The 23,082-nt window shown below is 40.4% G+C and overlaps 1 protein-coding gene across 3 annotated transcripts; it reads right to left on the bottom strand.

Annotated features, from left to right (window-relative positions):
- Positions 1 to 5,123: 5,123 nt before the first annotated feature.
- Positions 5,124 to 11,689, bottom strand: LOC121301469 (cold-inducible RNA-binding protein B-like). Of its 3 annotated transcripts, XM_041230912.1 has the most exons (8): positions 11,586 to 11,689; positions 10,706 to 10,820; positions 10,422 to 10,528; positions 10,177 to 10,312; positions 9,954 to 10,041; positions 9,802 to 9,857; positions 6,393 to 6,480; positions 5,124 to 5,498 (listed from the first exon to the last, which is right to left on the bottom strand). In XM_041230912.1, exons 2-7 carry the CDS (start codon positions 10,803 to 10,805, stop codon positions 6,476 to 6,478), a joined length of 492 nt encoding a protein of 163 aa, XP_041086846.1. In that variant the 5' UTR covers positions 10,806 to 10,820; positions 11,586 to 11,689; the 3' UTR covers positions 5,124 to 5,498; positions 6,393 to 6,475. The 3 variants fall into 3 exon arrangements, with proteins under 3 accessions (XP_041086846.1, XP_041086844.1, XP_041086845.1); XM_041230910.1 differs by lacking the exons at positions 5,124 to 5,498; positions 6,393 to 6,480 and adding an exon at positions 8,385 to 9,228; XM_041230911.1 differs by lacking the exons at positions 5,124 to 5,498; positions 6,393 to 6,480 and adding an exon at positions 8,385 to 9,228 and having other exon boundaries at positions 10,186 to 10,312.
- Between the last annotated feature and the right edge of the window lie 11,393 nt (positions 11,690 to 23,082).

The following is a 23,082-nucleotide window of genomic DNA, read 5'->3' as shown; positions in this document are numbered from 1 at the left end:
CTGCCACGCCTATCTAATTAACATAAACACGACACGCCCTTAAAAAATATAAGCGGCCAGTCACCATTCAGCGATTTACATAAAGGGCGGATTCTAAAGGAGCGGCGGCAGATGCCCACCCTCCCCCCACTCGCTTAACTTTACGCCGTGGTCGGATTTAGGGAAACTGCTCAAGACCCACATGCTCTCCCTTCTTGAACAAAGAAAGCGCCTTTCACAGTAAAATATGAAAAGACAGACACAACACAGCAATGTAACATACCAATCTATAAATTACACAGAACACCCTGCAATAATATATATATATATATATATATATATATATATATATATATATATATATATATATATATATATATATATAGTTACAATTTCTAGGAATGCATGCGGATTAAAAATAAATATCATGTGCTACTGGTAAAATTCGTAGCTAGCTTCTAGTACTGTATGTTTATTATATTAAACTGCATGATTTTACGCTGCTGTATTGGATAGATTTTGCTATTCACATTTGCGGCGCTTACCTGTCTGATTTTCACGACAAAAACGTGTTATTTTTAGTTGTGTGTGCGTCCATAGTTCGCTTAAAACAATAGTCTCATCCAGACCTTAATAAATATGAGGGTTTTGTTTGTTTTTTAAGAAAAAAACCAAACCGATTTTTCCTGCATTTTCCATTTGTTTGGGCAGGAAATGAATGAAGCTGTTGCTGGCGTGCTACTGTTTAATGCAAGAACACACAAAGTTTTCTGTAATAATAATCTCACAACTTTGTTTAACTTTAATGTTCTCTGATGTTTGATACGTGCAATTTTTTTCCCCTTTTTTTAAGATTATAAAATCCACGAATGTTAGAAATAAAATAGTTTTGTTTACCCGGAAGCACTTTCCGTTTCAGCATGCCTTGGTTCATACATATACAAACAAAACAGCGTGCCTCGTGTTACTGGACCAGCCTTGTATTTATTACAGCTAGTATATTGTTGTTTCCAGGTATTATCTGATTAAAAGCTGATTGTTTTAACCTCCCTTTTTTCTATTGCATTGCATGTACAATTATCGTACAAACTTTAGATAAAAGCCTGGATGTAATAAAAGCGTGAATCAGTTTTTCAGCATCATTCAGATAAAGACAATGCAAAGATAAAAGGGTCCTCATCCATGCAATATTGCGCAGATGGATAAAGGACACCCTTGTGACATTTTTAATACGGGCTTCGAAGATCAAAGAAAAAAAATAAAAATAATAACGCCAGGGTTACGTGCAACAGTGGGAGCAGATACATCTGCATTGTCAATATCCAAATTAAAATGACCAAATGTTTTAACCCCAGTTTAGTTTAGAAAACTCTTGCATCCATATTTTTATATCACAAAGGCACACAGGTAGCAGCGTTGGTATTAAGTTTCATGCACACATATAATTGTGTATCATCAGCACAAAAATGACACCTGAGGCCAAAGCGTCTAATAATGTGGCCAAGAGGTAACACGTAAATACAAAACAGTAAGGGACCCAGAACAGAGCGCCGTGGGACACCCCGAGGAACTGCAGAAATATCTGAAAAAGTGTTTGTCTGTCAGACAGATAGGACTCAAACCAGCAAAGATGAACTGAGAGAATGGTGGAACAATACCAGATACCAAGAAGACACGGATTAATGTGCTTTTTATCATGTATTATACATTTACCTTATTTAAAATATTATGGATTTTCTTGTTATGCATCTTGTTAAGCACTTTATGATGGTGGCTCACTATGAAAGGCGCTTCATAAAATAAAGATTGATTGATAACCTAGACACCTAGACATTATAGTCAGGACAGGGCAGCTGATTATTGATGTTATCAATCTTTTTCTGAAAAAATTGTAAATATATATTGCCTTGGTCAGTAGATGCTAAGGAAGCAGTATTATGGAGCAGTTGTAACAGCTTCTTGAAGGTGGTAGTGATAGCTTCAGGGTTTCCGTTCCCTCTCTCAATGCCCTAAATATGCACATAGACAGTCAAACCTGATTTCTTCCACTGTCTTTCTAAACGACGGGGGCAGCCTTCAAGGAGCGTCGTTCTTTAGTGTACCAAGGGCAAGCGTAAGTGACGCAGACTATGCAGGTTTAAAGAGGGGCTAGATCACCAAGAATAGATGTTAATGAATTATTACAGTGAGCAACAAATTCCTCGATTGAATAGAAATGTGGCTGGTGAAGCGGCCTGTTTATGAATGCCTCAGACAGGCTATCAGGGTCAACTGACAATATTATGAAAAAGCGCAATTGCGAGGAGGGTCCGGAAGAGGAATATCTATATTCAGAAACATAGCCTTGCGATCAGAAAGCCCCAAATCAATTCCATCTATAAATTACAACACCAGTAGAGCAAACATTATCAACTATATGATCTTGATTGTGTGTTGCAAAATCAACATGCGGAATAAAACCAAACCCATCAAAGACAGCTAACAGGTCAACTGCAAGATTAGAGTCAGGGGAATCAACATGTACATTGAAATGATCATGTAGAAGAGAAACAGAAGACTCATCATTGTAAGTAATTCACACAACTCATTTAAGAACACTGTGTTGGTATTGAAAAGGTCGATGAAGATGGTTATACCAGTACTTGGATCAGCTTGTTCTTGTACTGAACTGCTCCACACCTTACCAGATTCTACTACTGCTCGTAATTAGAACTGCTTCCTGGATCTGGTATTTGATTTTACTGATAGGTATCCATACTCACATCTTTTTTTTTTTTTTTTTTTGTAATTGCTCTTATTTGAAATCATTCTCATCCATTCATCGTACTTTAGGCGCTCTTACTGGACTTTACTCATAAGCAAATTCTTTTTTTACTAATGTATTCCATTTTTTTTCTTGTGTAGCACAATGCGTTATCCAGCTAAAAAAGATAAAAGCTCTCCAACTGGTTATTTTTTAATAAAATGACATGCTTTTTATATTGTCTGAAGGAGTCAACAAAATCTCTCCTTCTCAATTACATTAGCTGTTTATGGAAAACTACCATGGTTAGTTGGTTGAACCTCTACATAAATTATTAAATTATACCATGGTCTACTTAAAAAGCATTAGCAAATATGATCAATTTAAACTTTTAAATCAGATTTAAATCAGTGAGATATCATTTAAAAAAGGAAAACTTGTGTACCAAAAGGTGCAAAATCAAAAAGAAAAATGTGAAAAATTGATAAAAAAAAAAAATCAGTAACGGGGCATTTCAAACTACAAATCCTTCCTCTGGAGCAAAAAAACATATAAATGGCAGCTATTCTGAGTCTTTATAAACACCTTTATATGTGAAAACAAATGAAGGTTAAAAAACATGGTACAAAGTTTTAAATTTGAGTTTGATAATTTGTGCAAGTTAAATTACTTAATTTAAAATATATCCTGGCCATATTCAAAAGAAACATCTGGATTTATTGATGGATTATATTTGTTAAAATGGTCATTGGGAACTGCTGATCAATTACAATGCTGTCTGTATAGGTAAATGGGGGGATGGATTAATTGCAGTCCATTGAGATAAGTAGAGCAATGCTGTAAAACCTGTTAAGGATTACTTTCGTGGGAAATATGTCAATTAAAATTACTTATGTAATGTATCACTAATAAAATGCATTGTCTCATAGGTCAGTGTGTAATCATTAGATTTGGGTGTATATCTTACTGGAAATGTGCCTTATGTTAAAACACTGAGGGCACCGCTTGAGGTCCTCCATAATCAATGAATAAAAAAAAATAAAACTTGACATTTGAGTTTTTGTACATCCAAAATGCTTACATCTTTAATAAAGGACTTGGTTCAACACAGTCATTCAACAAAGAATTGGCACATGCAGTGCAATTTAAAATGTTTCACATACTAAAAGACTGCATTTCATTTTTTTCCCCCCCAAACTTTTCCCTGCCACTGCTGCAAAAGCATAGTAGAGCCTTTTAAAGTTTAACCCACCCCCACCCCATCCTCACCCTTTGAATAAAAATAGCCCACAGCTCTATCAGGTTAGCTAGGGTGTTACTAACAGGAACAAAGACCACTGTGAAATCTAACGCTGTGCCAGTCTGTGGGCTTTGTGGAGTTAACACTCAATCCAGGCACACTGCACTTCCTTTGACCAGTACACCAGGAATCTTTTCTAGCAAACCGAGACGTGGATTTAAGTACGTACCATCCAGGATATCCCACTCACTTGGCAACTACTTTATGTGAATTATCACTTTGAGTTAATTTACACATACTTCCTCCTGCAGATGTGCAGACTTAATCTTGTTATACAAGTAGTTTGTTCTGAGAAAATTGAAGTTTTAATTTCAAAAGGACTAAGACATGAACTTTGTTAAATTCACCGAAAGCAATGTTTCCTCAAAAGCAATTTATGTTGCCCCTTTGAAAATTCATATAGGAACGCTACCACTCCGTACATTTGCACTCTTTAAACCACCTTAACCAAGATAGTTAATTGAACTCTAGTAAAAATCCTTGATTGTGGGCCTGTGAAATGGAGATCTGTTTACGACAGCTGTTAATACTGCTGACGTTAACTGTTCCACGCAAATTGCTGTTACACCAACTTTACCAGCATCAGAGGTAACTAACACCAGACTGCAGCATTTTCAAAGGGACACAGACCTTCAAGTATAAGGCACCACCACCCAGAAGTGATATCATTTTGCTTCATGAAGTCAAACCTGTGAATAAGGTTACATTAATCTATTTAATGATATATCGCTTTGTACTTTTCCATATAGTTAAATAACTGAAATGCGATTTAAAAAACTAATATAATATACTGCACTATTTTAGCTTCCGGTAGCTCTTGCAATATCTTTGATTACAAAATTTTAAATAAAGATCTAAATTGTTTATTATAGACACACACCTCAAAATGGTCTCAGTCCTAAAATTCTAGACGAGAGAAAACTTTTGGCCATAGCCTTACACTTCCTTTGACACAGTGGGATGAGCTACTTTATATGAATTCATAGCTGAATTTTACAATAATTAAGAACGTTACCCTGTAGTACTGCAGAGTGAATCACCGCTTATTTGCAGCATATACTCCCATTTAATGTATTGACGGCATTAAATAAGCCACACATCTTTAAGATTAATCATTCTTTAATATCAGAACAGAAGATTTAAACATTTTACATGCCTCAAAAGACATCTTTCACCAAGAGGGATTTAAGTACAAGCAGTATCTTCTCTTACCAGAAGGCCTCTGAGTGGATCTGGATGCAGTTAAGAGAAAGGCACCAAGGAAAATTAGTCGCCCAAAAGCAAATCCCAGATGATTTATTCAAAGTTAAATCTTGTAATTGTAGAGGCTACTCCATGCCTTTTACCCTGTATAAAAGCCATCATATCACTCTGAAGATTAGCCCTCAAAAGGCAGTTGATCCACCCCCAGGAATGCTTGTAGTTCCAGCAGCCTTAGTTACCGACTGGAGGGCCCTTCCTCTAGCAAACTTCACCCTGAAATAAAAACCTGGCTTTAATACGCCACCTTCATGCTTGTGAAAAAACACATGCCAATTACCATTCACAAACAGCAGTTGAAAAACACATGTGTATTAAAATACCAATGTTGATCCTTTGCACATTGCCACTTGTACAGAATTCTAAACCCCAAATATTGCTAAACTTAAAGGTCAAGGGAACACTTTAAAACTATACAAATACAAAGTATATGTAGGGCCCTATGAAATCCACATTGGACGGGGGGACGACACAGAACAACCTATAAAGAGTTATTCTGAGCGGATAGTACTATGACTACCGTAGAATGTACGGTCAAGTTGCTGCATTTCTCCACAATTCAGGCATTTACCAAGAGCCCTTTTATTAAATTAGAATAATTTAATATTTAGGCATTCACATTGTTATTAATGAAAACATTAAATCTATTCTGAAATGTCAGTTCAGCTTGTGTTAAAGAAACACCACTAAAAAGCCTACACTGATTTTTTTTTTTTTTTAAAAATGTACAAATGTTCTTAAGCTGTTTTCATTACATTGCGTACCGTTTTTTTCTGAAAGCACTTTGAATAACTATTTAGAAAGGGTTTTGTCACTTCATACATCTGTAGCTTTATCATTACTGTCAATATATCAAACACTTGTGGTGGTAAAAAACATGCTTTTAAAACCAAGTCAGAAATCAGGAAAAATACATCCAAAATAAGAGATTTCATAGGGCCCTATATATGTCCAAAGTCTTCATATATGAAAGACAAAAAAATCTGTGTTTGACTATGGGAAAATTAAATAACCCACTCAGACAAAGCAGTACACTAAAAAACACACAACATGTTTCAGCAGGACCAGGCAAACGCATTGATTTTGCTTGTGGACAATACACATACTAACCTGGTTGGCAACAGTACCAGCTCACAGGAAAACTCCTACACTGCAGCAAATCTTTGCTCGGGGCATCACTAGCAATTCAATTATCAACCTAGTTAAAAAGAAACGGACATTAAAACTTCACATCCAATCCATGAATACTACTGTCATGTAACTTAAAACAGAATGTTGCTAAAACATGTAGATTTTAAGTTTAACATTAAACAAATTACTCATATGTAAATGGGGCATGACTGCAATTTAAACACATTTATTTTTACAGTGCCAAGTATACATTTTAGAGGTACTTTGTTTCTGGTGGTAGTCCTGCATTGCTAGTCATCTAGAAATTTGTGAACACCAATTCAATTTCACTAAACTATAGCCGATACACTGAATCTATGAATATGGCGGTCCGAGCAATGGAGGCAAGACCCAGGTGAACCTAGTTTTTAACCCCCAGCTCCAGGGCCAACCACACTTGACAAACTCTGCTCTAGGGAAATAAACTGGCATTGCCAAATAACAATTGATAAGAAAACAATAACATTAGGTGGTTATACCCTTTTGGGGTGGACCTACTTGCTTCTATAAACCAGAGTTTTGTTTTTTTCAACTACAGAAATGTTTGCCCAATAGAATATTAATTTAACAAATATATTATCCAAAACAGCCTCAGTGGCCATGTACAAAGGTGAATACAAAAACAACCAAGGGCTTCTACAAGCAAGTACTTTCATTTAAAACTTTAAAAAATGATCTATAGTCAAAAGGATAGACCCAAAAGGAAGTCACTTAAAAGCTCTACCCCAACCCCAAAATGAAAAACATTAAAATGTAAGCTGTTGAGAGCATATCTTAAAAGTGAAACTTGCTTTCAATTGTCAAAAGTGCAGGCTTTTATCTTCTAGTCACTGGAAGACTGTACACCAGAAAAGAACTAGGCTTGTACATAAAATGTAGACCTATGCAAGAGGGAGAACTTTTCTGGAAAAAAAATCCTCTAAAAGGCAGGCTACAACAGGACACGTGGCTGATGAGACAGGCGTGTGGACTGAAAGTCAAGAGAATCATCCGTATGTTTTCTAGTGGACATAATCTGAACATGAATTTGGAATCAATTTCCACGTTACACTGAGGCTCAGTCCCAAGGTTTAGGCACCACCAGCATAATACAGACACCGGGGTGCTGGTTTGGAGAAGACTGATTCCAGATTATGGCCAACTACACAGCTGAACAGAGCAAACTACTTGCAGTTTGTATCATGCAGTCAAAATGGCTTGATAAATGCTTAAGAACAAAATGGACCTAGAAGAGTAGGACTTCAGTTTTGACATCTTGGAAGAGGGATTCTCATGAACAGTTTTTTTTTTTTTTTTTTTTTTTTCAAAATGAGAACTTATTTGGAAGGATGCGAACAGGAGAGCAAAAGCAGTTACCTCAAATTACAGGCCTATCTCCACATATGAACTAGCCAAGAGAGCAGCTTTCATCTGAGAGGATTCACTTGTAGGTAGGCACAACACTTCTTTCTCCAAGGACTTTGTTGATTTTCCAAAGGCTAGCAAAGAACTCTTGGATGTCGTTAGGCATTACAACACCCCAGTTCCAGTTGTGAAGTCTGTCATTTACATTCAATTCTAGACTTTGAAAATAAAAGTTGTCTCCCCTGTACTCCCCTAACAGTAATCTTAACTACCCATTCCCTGCAACTTTCAAATTAACACATTTACATAAAAACCTACTCTTCCTACAGATTTGCATGCAGTACATATGCAACATTAATACTAGACACTCTAGTCTTCAGGCTTGCACTTAATAAACCCAGGATTTAACCAATCTATATACCACTGCTCCTCCCTTTACCTTAAAGCACTCACACTTCCCCTAGATCTACTCATTAATTTTCTGGCTCACCTGGCAACACCCATCTTGGATGGTGTGTCATCACCCCCTCCCTCCACTGGTGTACAATAGAAATGTGAACAGTTCTTTTGAGGCACAAGGAAGCAAGGCAGATTCAACCAGTTGTTTAATGGGCTTCATGAAGCCAAAAATTACAAAATAAGTTTCTTGAATGTTTGATACAGAGAACGCAAAAGCACAATTTAGTTTTCCAGTGAAAAAAAAAAAAAAAAGGGACAGTTTGGCAGGTACATATTGAAAACCAAGAACTCTACTGCAAGTTTATTACAGAGATCGGATTCAGAACGTACATGTTGCAAAGAGTGAAATCTGTAAAGCCTGTAGCAGACTGCCTCTGAAATTTAGGCCACTGCAATTAAGTAGCCAGCCAATTAATTACCCAACGGCAAAGTTGTCCAAAAGTAATTCACTCTTGACATTGTAAATACAGTGCCTATAGCCATATCAAGGTGGTTTGCTGGAAAAGACTGTACCCAGGCTGCACTCCTACCATGCTACACTAAAGGAATGCATTACAGGAAACTGAAGGCGCACAGACTTAATTTTACAGCTGGTCAAGCTTCTGGTGATAGAAATGTGCTCAAAAGTTTAACAAAATAAAACTAAATAAAATTTAACAATCTTCCTTCACTTAAATCTTGCATTATACCTGAGGGAAGACTTAACACTCAATTTTAAATGTGAAATTTAACCAAGATAAACTGCTAATAAAGCTGTTAGAAACACATGAGCTAAAATAAGGTAAAAAAAAGTTGGGTTTTTGTTTCTCATTATCAGAAGCGGTCAGGCTGTGTGAGACAAGGTCACAACCAGAAACTACAGATTTTATTAAACAAGACACTAGAAAAAACAGATTCTTCAAAGATTATATCTTTATAAACAGCGCCACCGAAGAGGATCTTGAACCAGGAAGGATTTTTTATTCGTGTGTAGCTGAGGACAAGAAGCAGGTACAGATGTAAAGGCACTGAAGCATATGGACAAATACTGACACTTGCTTTTAGTTTTACTTCCTCCCCATATCAATCCCCTACAGTTCAAAACAGGTCATTTTCTGTTGGAGATCAGATATAGGCCATTGTGTTTTCCATTACTCAGGATTATGAAGGCGCTTAGAAATTGTGACCACTTTGCACTGAATTAGGCTACTGTGTAGAACATCCTTAACTGCTAGCAAATCGTCAAATGCAGACCACTTTGTTAAAGATCAAATACGGTAGTTTAGCAGACCTGAGAAATTCTCCGGTTTCTTCCTTAACATTGTTTTAAACCAGAATGGTGCAAGTTGTGGTAGAATTAGGATAGTGAATCCAGCTAAAAGGAACATGGACTGCCGGAATTAAAAGGACTCTAGTGCAGGACTGAGGATTGGAGATACACTGCCTTGCAGTCAAAAAAAAAAAAAAAAAAAAAAAATAGTAAAGTTGATTTAAACTGAACAAAAGCTGCTTCAGCATACAGAGTACCCCCCCCCCCCCCCCCCCATTCACTGATATTCAAGCTTACCATAGCTGTCATAGCCATCTCTGTAGTTGTTGCCTCTGTCATAACTTCCCTGCCCCCTGAGGAAGGAAACAAAAGGAATTAGAAACCTTCACTTACAAGAGGGGGTGGGGTAGGGGTTGACAAAGCAGATCTACAAAACGCAGCCGAATTACCTGTTGTAATAACTTCTATCAGAAGAGTATCCACCGCTTCGCTGGCCATCAAAACGGCCGCCACCACCATAGCTTCTGTCTCCACCACCTAAAAATTAAAAGGTGAGGTGAAGGTTAGAACAGAGCCATTAGCAAGACAATTATACTTATGAAACAAATAAAGAGCAGGGTGTGACCTAAAGCAAAAGGAGACTAGCACTTTTGCGTCTTTGCCACCCCTTACCTCTCCCACCTCTGCCCCCTCTGAAGTACTGTCCTCCACCACCACGTCCACCCCCGGAGCCACCTCTGTATCCACCACCTCTGTTTCCGGAAGACTTGCCAGCCTGGTCAACCCGGATCTGTCTGCCATCAACAGACTGGAAGAGAAATAGGCAAAGTTAATATAGCAATGGGGGGGGGGGGGTGTGCTGCACTTAACAGAATATGGGACTCTTATGAGAATTTTTAAAATATTAAACACACCACCTTTCCATTCATTGCCATCATAGCATCCTTAGCATCTTCCGTGTTTTCATACGTGACGAAACCAAACCCCCTAGATCTACCGGTTTCTCTGTCCTTGATCACCACAACTGTAACAAGAAAAAGAAATCAAAATGGTCGTCTAACCCAACCAGCAAGGGGCGAAGGAGACCTTCATTCAAACTGCGATACATAAAATTTAACCAGTATTAAGAATGCTGCGTGCTACCAACAAGGTCCCGACACTCAAACAACGTCGCATTTGGCCAAACAGGGCTAAAACATACCTTCCGAGACATGTCCATATTTGGAGAAGACGTCTTCCAGGGACTGCTCGTTTGTGTCGAAGCTAAGTCCGCCAACAAAAAGCTTTCCTTCGTCAGACATTTTGGAATTTTGTTGCTAGAAGAAAAAAAACCCACAATCGCTTTTATATGCAGCAACACAGAACACACCGTCTGGTATAAATAAACGTTTCCATTTCGCTGTATGTAACCAAAAGCGGGTCAGCCCTCCCCCACCCGACACGCCAGGCATTCCTTAATTATATCAACTTAATTAACATGAATAAACAAAATTAACTAGCGACATATAACATGTACGGCATTTAAACGTACCAAAATAATCACCGCAATCGGGAAATTCAAACTGCGCCACAAAAAAAGTGACTGCAATGACGCAACTAAAACAAGCATTTTATCAATTAACCCCCACACTAATTATTAAAGTTCCACAATACCAATTTGTGTTGAAGTACAATACTGCAAGTTCAGCTTATTTTCGTAGCTCGAGAGAACCCTTAACAGCGCAGAAGAAAAAAAAAAAAAAGCGCGTTTCTTTGTTCTGGCGTTGCCCGAAGGTCCGCCATTTTAGGCACTTTTTTCTTCTCTTCTCCTCCTCCTCCCCCACTCCCACTCCCACTCCCACACGAAAACCCGCCGAGTCTCTCTCAAACTCCTTCCCCAACACTTTCACTTGACCATTACACTGAAATTACTTACGACCCTTTCTATACATTAGCTGTGCAACAAGTAACGCATTGCACGAAATTGCATTTTATTCGATCTTTTTACTATTCAACACTATATATAAAATACCTGGATATTTTTTAAACACTATTAACAAAAGTATTGCGTGCAGGGACTCGATTATTCCCCATTTACTCACCTCTTTTTTTATTTTTTATTTTTTTTCTTCTGCTCACTAACAGCACCCTCTTCGTTGTGGCCGTTTGATAACCACTGCGTCAAAATGGAAGGGTTATATAGCAGACGAGTCACGCCCATTCACTGAATAATTCATAAGCAGGTGGCTTCTTTTCATTGGTCGCTGAGGCTTGGGTGTTTGAATAATTATGCAAATAAGACACAAACCCCCTGTAACCGGTTTGACTAGCACGAGGGCGCTGTGAAAGATAGCAATGTTTTAAAAGGCCTGCAGACAGAATGCAATAAAATAATTAACAAAGCCATGTTGAAAACAGCTAAAAAGTGTAGGCTTTAATACACAATTAATATATTTTTCAATTATTTATTTTTCATTGTTTTCTTCTCCCTCATATGAGACTCACCCATTCGCTTCTCCCGCAGTCCCCAGGTAAACGCCAGAAGAGCGTTGTGTCTGTCCCCATTTGTGGTGGCCGTGCATGAAAGGGTTACATAATTATGCATCTTTTAATATTGTAATAAATTAGCGACATGTAATACATATGTCGCTGTATTTTTTTAATGCTTTATGTCGTACCACACCCTTTTTTTAACTAGTTATGTATTTTTTATAGGCCTATACGTTGCTAGTAATAAAGAATATAGTAACCGATTAATCTGGAGTCTAGCCATTCTTTCTAGTTTTTATGGTTGGACAAATGTTGTACTTGCTCAGCCCCTGCGACTCTCCAGCACCCCTCCCCCACCAGTACAATCAAGACGCGGCATCTGCGCTCAGCCGTGCTTTGTGCACCGCTACTAAATACATTACCAAGAAGACAAAGCGACATGCAACATGCTAACGATTTTATACACCCAACCAGAAACTCGCAAAATCTGGAACTGGGGCTATGGCTCCAGTCAACTGAACAATTACAATTCATTGTTCTTGTAATTATTACTGTTTATTTGGCACAGGCCTTTATCCAAGGCCACTCAGGTGTTGCACAGCAGCACAGGGATACAGTGCAAGCTTCATATTTAAATACAGTGTAGTTTAACTGCAAGTACAAATTGCACTACTGAAATACAATGTATCGGGTTCGAATTACAAGTCATAGCTACAATGACAAAGTGTAATAGTGCAGCTGAGGAGCCAATAAAGTGGTGCTTAGTAATCCAGAAACATACACAATAGCCTGAAGGATACTTCATACAGTTAATCAAAATCGTTTGACTGGTCTCCCTGCAGTTTTATTTCTGTGTTGTGATTCAAATCCAAACAGCAGTGGCACACAGTCACATTCAAGCTATACAGTACTTAAACACGATTGATTAGTGCTTATTTATCATATTCCCTGAAGTAGTGAAGCAGACTTCAGACTTTGTTTATATATATATATATATATATATATATATATATATATATATATATATATATATATATATATTTTATATAATATACGGAATGCTGTCATTTGAAGACCAGTGACAACTTCAACAGCCTTCAGTTAAAAATCTATTGTAAAGCTGGGATGGCAATAAGACTCCCATTGAATAGCAGTCTGATCCATTCCTGGTTTTACTAAGAATTCAATAAGACAAACAGGGGCTTGTTACCTGTACACTGTGGCTAATGAAGCTCCTAATAAAATCTGGAGTCTCATTTTCTTCCCTGTAAATAATATTTTATAATGTTGTTTGTAAACTCAGCTTTATTCCTGTGTCTTTCACTTCAGTGAAGACAGCACTGGGAGGGACTAAAGGTTACAACGAAACTGGGACCCCAGCTTGACCACACTGATAATAGTTGTATTTTAAATAAGCTATCTTGGATGAATAATTCAAACAAAAGCTGTGTGAACTGCTCTAGCTGCAAGAGGAACTACAGACATTGGGGGGGGGGGGTGGGGGGGGGGGGGGGGGGGGGGGGGGGGGGGGGGGGTCTGGTGTAGGTGGCCTAACTGCAAGCAATTGCGTGCAGCCGTGCAAGCATTTGCATTTTGCAGCCCTTTTTAAAACAAAAGCCAAGATTCCTACTGTGCTACATCGAAAGGCCTTATAGAGGTGTTAATTCAATCAGCAGTTTGCTAAATAGCTTTTCCAAAGTTGCAGGCAGTGCAGGAATAGGAGAATGGCTCTTTACGAGCAACTATATTAAATACCCTTCAGGCTATCTAGAATGTTTCTGGCTTACTAAAGCAAATATATAGTAAAGATTTGCGGACAGTACTGTTACACCGACTGCTTCATACACAAATCAAAATGTCAACAATCATTAAAAATATCATCTGTTCAGTTGATTTTTACCAGTGTTTATTTATTCTTTGTTTTTTAACAGAAGCGATGCAGTTTTACTAGTTTACAAGTAAGCACAACTGGGTCTTGTTTGTAGCGGGGGGAGGGGGGGGGGTGCTGGAGGTCAAAAAGAGAAGGGTTGAGCAGAGATTCAAATTCAACAATGACTCTAACCATAGCAACTACAAAATATTTTTTTCTATTTCTCCTATGTTTATGTAAATAGTAATGGGAGCAATGCAGTTGTTATCATGTACTATTGTAAGTGAGAGTAGGCCTGTCAGAGGGGACTGGGTGGTACAAGTTTAGGGTTAGGGAAAGTGGTCTTAAAATTAAGGGTTTAGTTGAAAGTACACAAATATAGTCTTATATGCAAAGAAAGATTACTTTGTTACAAAAAAAAAAGGGGGGGGGGGGGGGGGGGGTGGGGGGGGGGGGGGGGGGGGGGGGGGGGGGGTACAAATATTCGGAAGAGGAACCAATATTGCTCCGAAGGGGAATGAATATTCGTTCCTAGTCTGGGGGAACAAATATTTAAGGGGAACATATATCCTCAGACACCGGTACGCAAAAGCAAAGTTTTTTTTTTCACTTTTTCAGTGATAAACGCGAAGTGCCAAACGTTCTTTTCCTTTGACCTGGTTTACATGACAAAATGTATATTCTAGAATATTTCATATACAGCTATAACTACTGTGTCCTTTACATAAATCAAAATATTACTTAGGACGTTACCATAATATAATCACAACAACTATGGAGCAATTTGGCCACATTTATCCAACAAATGGAAAAAAAAAAAATGACAATGTTTGCATCCTGGAAATGAGGCTGCTGGGTTTACTGAGGAAGCATTAGCGCTTCAGTCCACGTTAATTATTTTTCCCGCCTTGTGTCCTGCGCTCTTGAGCAGGAACGTCCCGGAGACGGTGCAACGTTATGTCCCCTCAGGAGACCACCAGTTTTTGTACTTGACATCACAAAGTGCGATAGTATCAAATATATATATATATATATATATATATTAGATATATATATATATATATATATATATATATATATATGTATGTATTTTAAATCCGATATCTTTGATGAATAACTGAAACAAAAAAACGTTTGGTTAGTGTAAAATGATTAACATGATATAAAAACAAATCTTGCATTGTTAAATAAATTAATACAGGAATAAATGCATAAATTAATAATAATAATAAATACTAGGCGTACCTGCTGTTTGCTAAAATGGTTTGTGTATATGCCAGCCAACGTACTTCCAGTCGTCAGAAGTAATAAATAAAGACAATCCTGACTATAAATTATAATAACCCTAATATATATTAAAATGACTTGCATTGAGAAGTACGGTCACAGTAACTGACAAAACTGGCAATGAGATCTTCAGAAATTCAAAACAGGTAATATTCTACAGGTGAAGCGAGCACGAGTTTCTTATAAGACAATCCCAGTACCGGAATTAAAATGCCGTATAAATGTTTTATTTATGCTGTTTTCGTTTTTTTTTTAAATTTTTATTTAAAATGTCATCATTTTTTTTTTTTTTTTTATCTGAATAGCAGCTCGTGTCATAAAGCATTTAAAATCACATAAAAAAAAAACGCAAACAAAAGCATTATACTGTAGTAAATGACCAGATTCCACCCCAGTAGCCTGATAAAGGTATGAAACCAATAAAATCAGCCGGGTGGAGATTCAATCTGCAGCGTCTCACTGCCCTGTTCAAAGATCAGCCTTCTGTGCCCCGTTAGTGTGAAAACAGGCGCTGTCGACTCGCCAGTTCGTTTACATTACGAAGTGCATCATGTTCGGGCTACCACGCAGAACTTGTGGGAGAGACTGTTCGTTAAAATCTCTTTTCAATTCAGGGATACCAAGATATTTAGTGAGCAAGGAGTCTGAGTGAAGCAGCAAACACCCCGCCCCCAGCTGTGCTGCTTTCCTAGGAATAGGAGAACATTTCGAGGCACCGTTCTGTCATGCTCATTAAGATATTCAGCATATTTTTAAAGAAGAGGCGTTTATCTGTTCAGAGACACCAGGGCATTTAATATGAAAGGGTCCGAGTGAGGAAACATGGGCTGGAAATCATTTGTTGTTTCCAAACTTTTGAACACTACTATATGTATTGTAAATTACGTTAAACGTAACTTTGACCTCAGGCTGGGGGCCCCTGAGTCATCGCTGGCTTGTTTTTCGCGATGCTGGAATGAGAAACGCGTGCAAAACACACACACAAAGCACAGAGCAGCATCTCTCATTAACAGGAAGGTCAGAGGAGCAGTGCGGAGGTGGCTGTTGAAAGGCGGACAGCGACAGCGGGAGCTATTCTTAGCCCTGGCTGCAGCGCTCAGATGTGATTTGTCTCTGCTGTGATAACACTGGCCTCTATGACTGGAACACTCTATGGAGCATTCTACAATTATAGCGTCAATAGGTAAAGGTGTTGGGCCTTGCTTACGAAGGGTACACCTCACTAAACTAATATGCATTTAGTAGGTACTCTTAAATTAACCTTGTGAGGTATTTATTTATAACTTTGTGTGACATTATTATTATTATTATTATTATTATTATTATTATTATTATTATTATTATTATTATTATTATTATTATTATTGAATGTGCATGATGACCAGGGCAGTGGTGTGATTGAATGTGCATGGTGACCGGGGCAGTGGTGTGATTGAATGTGCATGGTGACCGGGGCAGTGGTGTGATTGAATGTGCATGGTGACCGGGGCAGTGGTGTGATTGAATGTGCATGGTGACCGGGGCAGTGGTGTGATTGAATGTGCATGGTGACCGGGGCAGTGGTGTGATTGAATGTGCATGGTGACCGGGGCAGTGGTGTGATTGAATGTGCATGGTGACCGGGGCAGTGGTGTGATTGAATGTGCATGGTGACCGGGGCAGTGGTGTGATTGAATGTGCATGGTGACCGGGGCAGTGGTGTGATTGAATGTGCATGGTGACCGGGGCAGTGGTGTGATTGAATGTGCATGGTGACCGGGGCAGTGGTGTGATTGAATGTGCATGGTGACCGGGGCAGTGGTGTGATTGAATGTGCATGATGACCAGGGCAGTGGTGTGATTGAATGTGCATGGTGACCAGGGCAGTGGTGTGATTGAATGGCCTCGTCTCTGCCAGGGTGGCTGGTTCATTAGTAGACTGCTGCCTCAGGGATCCTCGCTTCCTCGTCGAAACAGACAGACGAGGTGAATCCAGGTGAAAGCTAGGATCCCTTATTGATGTAACCTGTTAAATCCACTTCAATCAGTGTAGATGAAGGGGAGACAGGCTAAAGAAGAATATTTAGGCTTTGGCACATGGATTGTGTATGTGTGCCATTCAGAGGGTAAATGGGCAAGACAAAAGATTTAAGTGCCTTTGAACGGGGTATGGTAGTAGGTGCCAGGCGCTGGTTTCAGTGTGTGAAGAACTGTAACGCTGCTGGGTTTTTCACTCTCAGCAGTTTCCTGTGTGTATCAAGGATGGCAAACTCAATATTAGGAAGGTGTTCCTAATATTTTGTACACTCAGTGTATAGTTATGGCCAAAAGTTTTGCAGCACCTAGAATTTTAGCATTGAGACATAATTAAAACAGAATTTTGATATTTTATTTAACATAATGCAATCAAAGAAACTAGAGAATGATATAGGAAAAGTCATGCGCACATACTGAAAATAATATGATGCATGCATCTCAGATTGACTATATAGTTCGGTCTCCATGCCTCAAGCCTGCCCTGGACTGGGGGGAGCACCCTTTCTCTTAGGGGTCAGGGAGGGAGCAGTTCGGTCTCCATGCTTCAATCTTTCCTGGACTGAAGGGAGCACCCTTTCGCTAGGGGGTGAGGGAGGGAGCAGTTCAGTTACAATCCTTGCTTGTCTAGTATTGGTTACATATTGTTAGTGTAACAATGATTGCAGACCCTTTCCCTGATTGAATCTATGTAAGGTTTTGGTGAAAGCAAAACTGCCACTGTCGCAGTACCCCTGGGAGACAGCAGAGGTCAGTGCTGCTCCACACACTCCACTCCCAGGGCATGTCTATATCCTAACTGACACAGGCCTCCCTGTAAAAATGTAAAGAGGTTTGTTTAAATTCCCACAGTGCTTGCCTGACACCCTAGAATTACAGCACTTACTGGAAGTGGCTCCGATGCAGGGGACGTGTCAGCTATGATGGGGCTGCAAGCCTCAATCACTCGCTAATCACTCGATATTAATGACCGCAGCAGGAGGTCTGTCCAGTAGGAGGTCTGTCCTTGTGATTCACTTTATAATCCCATTTCTTCACGGAAGCCGTGCATAGATTCAATCAGAAACACGAGGGAAGGGATCTGCTAAGATGTTCACCCTGACGATATGTTACCAATGCTAGACTAATGGCAGCCCAAGGACCAAAGACAAACCTCTTCTATAAGAGAAAGGGTGGTCCCTCCAGTCCAGGGCAGGGTAGGCTTGAGGCATGGAGACTGACCTAGCCAATTTGAGAGGCCTGCATCATATCCCTTTCAGTATGGATGTGGGACTAATACATTTGACATTACACAAACATTGACAAATAGAACAGGCTGTTAGGCTCTTCATTTTCAGAATTCAGAACCACAGGCCTCCTTAACCTGGCATTTCAGAAAAAAAACAGTCCTGCCCCTTTAAGATCTAAAAGAGAGGGTTATTATTCTGGGCTTGTTGACATGGCGACTGCGTGGGGGGGGGGGGGGGGGGCAGGCGTAGGTGTTCTGTGTGGGTCTCTAAAAAAAACAAACCCCACCAGTCATGCATTTATCTAGATTTATAAATCCATCTATATCTATCGCGATTGCTAAAAAAACAAACACATTTGCAAGACTTTTTAAATCAGAATGTGCACATGTTTTTTTTTTTTTTTATTGAAAGGCAAAAAAAAGTTACAAAGTTACAAAAACCCTTAAGACAGACTTTGATGCTTTTGTGCATCAGCCTTCTCCACGTTATTTACTGTGCATTTGCATCTTCCCATGCATTTGCTCTGCATTTAGTGCTGTGTTTTCTGTGAGCGTGTTTCTCCGTGTTCTCAGTCACCACGCTTGCCTGTGCTTTTCCATGCTTTGCTTTGCTACACTTCACGTCACTGAACTTTTCCAGTGCTGTTCCTCTGGGTCCCTGTAAGCGTGCGAATGTGAGTCCCTGGCCATTGATTCGCCTGAGAGGGAGTTTCGTTACAGGTTTGCACCAGGCTTTTCAATGGAAACGCTCACATGCTGCCGAGGCTATGAACACACAGTAGGGAATGGGAGACCACATGTACAGCGCTGCCATTGCACAGGACTGTACAGTATTGAAACAAACTGATTCACACAATGCACACCTCCAAAAGAATGCCTATAATACAGCACACTTGCTTTGTAGATGCATGAGATGCCACATTTCCCGTGGTAAACATTTAAAGAGTGTGCTACATACTGTAGGTGCTCCCGATGACTTGCCCAGCCCCAGTCTCTGCAGTGCTCAGCGCCATGTGTGCTGTGTCATGCATTTAAAACACATGACTTCTCTGCATGGCAGGCTCCGTGGCTGGGCGTTGTTCCTGTTCTGGGTTTCAGTGGGTGCCCTGCCTGCTGGGGGGGGCATCCCTTTAAGCAACGCATCGCTGCAAACCTGCCTTGATTCACCCACTGGGAGGTATTCTTGAAACGAAGTCCAACAGACAAACGTTTCAGCCAGTGCCTCCTTTAGTGCGCTGTGAGAAAAGGAGAGGGAGGGTGCACTGGTGAAGGCTCTAGCTGAAGGCATTGTCTGTTCGGCTTCGTCTCTTGCAGTTTGACATGATTCACACGCACGCACACATAATGTATTTGCAATGACTGTAGTTTTTTTTTTTAACTGCATTCTTTTTTTACACATTTAACAGTGATAACGTGTTTCAGAGGTATGAGAAACAACCACAACCATGAGAGTATTCATTATGAGCCCAAGATTGCTGGCAGACAACATGATGCCTCTGGGCCTTCGGAAACAGTATGTACATTAGTTGCATATTTAATTATAGTGATATGGTTTTGTTGTGTTTCTTCCAAAGCTGTGCTTGTTATTGAAGGTGTCTGTATTGTTGCCAGGACCCACCCTGCTCTCACAGTCTGTAATGATTCCTGGTAATGATAGCGTATTGTACCAGTCAGCGTTTCCTTTGTCACTCTCCCAGGGCCCACAGTATCTCTCGCACACACCGATCTCCTGGCGGGTGAGTCTGCCTCCTCCTGTCCTGACATGAACTCCCCTAACTGCTAAACATGAACGGTGATGCCTTACAGTGCAGCCTGTGTGTTTATACTGGGGATCACAGTGCAGCCCAGCCTAGCCTTGCACCTCCACCCATACACCTCTCAGCCTCTGTGCTGCACTCTGCAGCGGAGCCACGCCGGGACTGTCTGAAAGCAGGGTGGGGGGAGAGGCTTTCAGGACCCACAGAGAGGCTGAAAAGTATAGCTTGTGAGCCTGTTCATCTCTCTGCAGACCAACCGGCAGAAGCATCTGGCTTTCAGGGCTGGTCTGGGCAAGACCGGTTGACCAAGGATCATTTTCAGCTCAAATTAGTGCACAGGTTTATACGTGATAAATGGTGTTTGGCATAGCAAGCAATGCTGTGGTCTGCTAATGGTTCTGCTGGGGTGTCTTCTACACTGGGATGAGAACGGGATATTTTATGTATCTGTAAAGCTTTTTTTTTATTTTTCTAACAAGCACATACAATGCGCGGCCACTTTATTAGGAACTGTACCTAATATAATTTGCCCATTTGCGCCGATCGCCTTGACACAATGTGGAATAGACTCCACAAGGTGCTGGAAGGCGTCTCGAGGGAGCCACGTGATTGGAGCAGAGGATCGTGATGATGAGTGTGCTCAATTGGATCTGACGATCGTGGCGGCCGTGGTAGGTGCCTAGGGCAGTGCTGTGTCTCTGGCTGGTGGCACAGCACCAGAGTGGGTACATGCTGTAATGTTGGCACACTGGCATTATTAGAATCAATTCTGCAAGGGTTTTAGAAAAGAAGTCACAATGTTCTGTACTCTTTAGAGGGCTGACAATGTTCTGCAAACAAAGGGAAGGGAGCAGAGTAGAGGAGAGGAGAAGGGAGGAGGGATGGCTTTGCAAGGAACGCTGCTCAACCCCGCCAGCTCACCTGCTCACACCCCCGCCTCTCACAACATAAGGATTCTGTGCCTGAGTTAATATTGCCATGCCCACTCAGGCACCGATTCCATTGATAAAAAACAAATAAACAAACAAAAAAAAAAAAAAAAGCACCGTTGACATGGAAACCCTCCCCAGGCCCGGAGGCAAGAGCAGAGACAGGGCACAGAGAGAAAAACTAATTTCAAGCAAAAGATAAAGAGCAAATACAGTATGCATGAAGTACCTTTCTGAAAGACACGACAAAGCTTCTGCACACTTCATAAATCAAAATAATAATAATAAAGCACAAACACTCACGTGCTGCATATCAGCAGGGATATATATCGATTTGAAACAGTTACATGACAGTATGCATTCATTTATGTAAATGTGTGCAAAGCGCTGATATGCCAAGCTGCGAGATTATATGTTTCACTCTTTGTGTTTATTTATATATGAATGCTGCACTGTGCTGTTAGCATTCAGCAAACCTGCAATCAGTATAGCAAAGGTTCAGTTTAAAAATGCATTATATCCATGAATTTTATATAACTCTGACCCTAAATCTGCGGGAACATAAAGCCACTTTGTGGTTTGGAACCTGGTTTCGTGAGACTAGGTTTCAGGCCACTGCACGGCACACCAGGGGAGACTTGGGGTTTGATACAGCACTCAGACTAGGTCTCCTGGAACCAAGTTTCAAGCCAATGTTCCTGACAAAGTGTCTTCATGCTCCCTCGACTCAACTCTCATTCCTGTCCAATGCCTGCATTACTATGTGTATTTACAAGGCTATGTTAACCACAGCTATCACTTTGTCTAACCTGTGATTTCCCAGACTTTAACCTCGTAAAGTACAACACCTGGCTGTGCTTCAGCACGGCAGTTCTCTGTTATTAGGGATTTTCCTCCACCTGACAGGGTGTGTCCTGCCTCCAGACTCACTCAGTGACGCACAAGCCTGCCTTGTCTTCCAAACAAGCGCCCCGCCTCTCCCCCAGGGCGTAGCGCCGCGCGCCAGGGCTGATTGCGTAACAGCAGACCACAAGGGCACCAACAATGGCGTCGCCATGGAAACCGGCCAATGTGGTTGCTTGTGTGTGTGTGTGTGTGTGTGTGCACACCTGTGAAGTCACAAAAAACCAGACAAGAATAATAATACTGCAGTCTCCTAGAGCACCCTTTCTCTTAGGGGGGTGAGGAGGGGAGGGAGCAGTTCAGTCTCCATGTCTCAAGCCTGCCCTGGACTGGAGGGAGCACCCTTTCTCTTAGGGGGCGAGGGAGGGAGCAGTTCAGTCTCCTGTCAGCATTTTATAGAAAGGTGCTTCCTCATTTTGCCAAGGTCAGGAAAGTTGGAGTAAGGAAGTAACATTCCCCAAAACACTACCGGGGTTGCCTCTGCTTTGCATTTACTTCCCCTTTGTGATTAGTTGGTTGTTTTAGTTGTTTACTGAGGGACGTCCTGCCTGAGTCACATCTTTGTTGGCTAGCTCACCAGTAACCCATCACAGTCCCATATCAGGATCAGGCAGACTCTGCGCTACACAAGGAGAACAAATTCAAAAAGATCTCTCTCTCTCTCTCTCTCTTCCTTCCTCTCTCTGTCCCTTTTGATTTATTAAGTGAAATATTCATGCAGACTGTGTTTGCACTCTCTCACATAAAAAGGAAGTATTAATACACCAGCTTATGCACAGCAACCCTGAGAGCTCTCATTCTCCCCTCCTTTCAAAAATGAGCTGATTTGAATTGAAATGGGATTTTTTTGACTCAGTGCGCAGCCAGGGCCACTGTGAACAAAAGCTGTACAGTTCAAACAGATGAGACTTTTAAATACTTTAGAAGCAGGGCAATGCTACAACAATGTAAAACAGTGCTTGTACTCATCAGGGATGGAATTGAGACTCCCATTGCATAGCAGTTTGATCCATTCCTGGCTTTGTTAAGAGTTTAGTAAGACATTCCTGAGCTTATTATTTATATGCTGTGGCTGATCAAACTTGTAGTAAAACCTGGAACGGATGGCACTGCTCTGCAGTC

The sequence above is a fragment of the Polyodon spathula genome, chromosome 27, assembly GCF_017654505.1.
Source record: "Polyodon spathula isolate WHYD16114869_AA chromosome 27, ASM1765450v1, whole genome shotgun sequence".
NCBI classification, from domain to species: domain Eukaryota; kingdom Metazoa; phylum Chordata; class Actinopteri; order Acipenseriformes; family Polyodontidae; genus Polyodon; species Polyodon spathula.
This window is presented reverse-complemented; position numbering and strand designations above follow the sequence as displayed.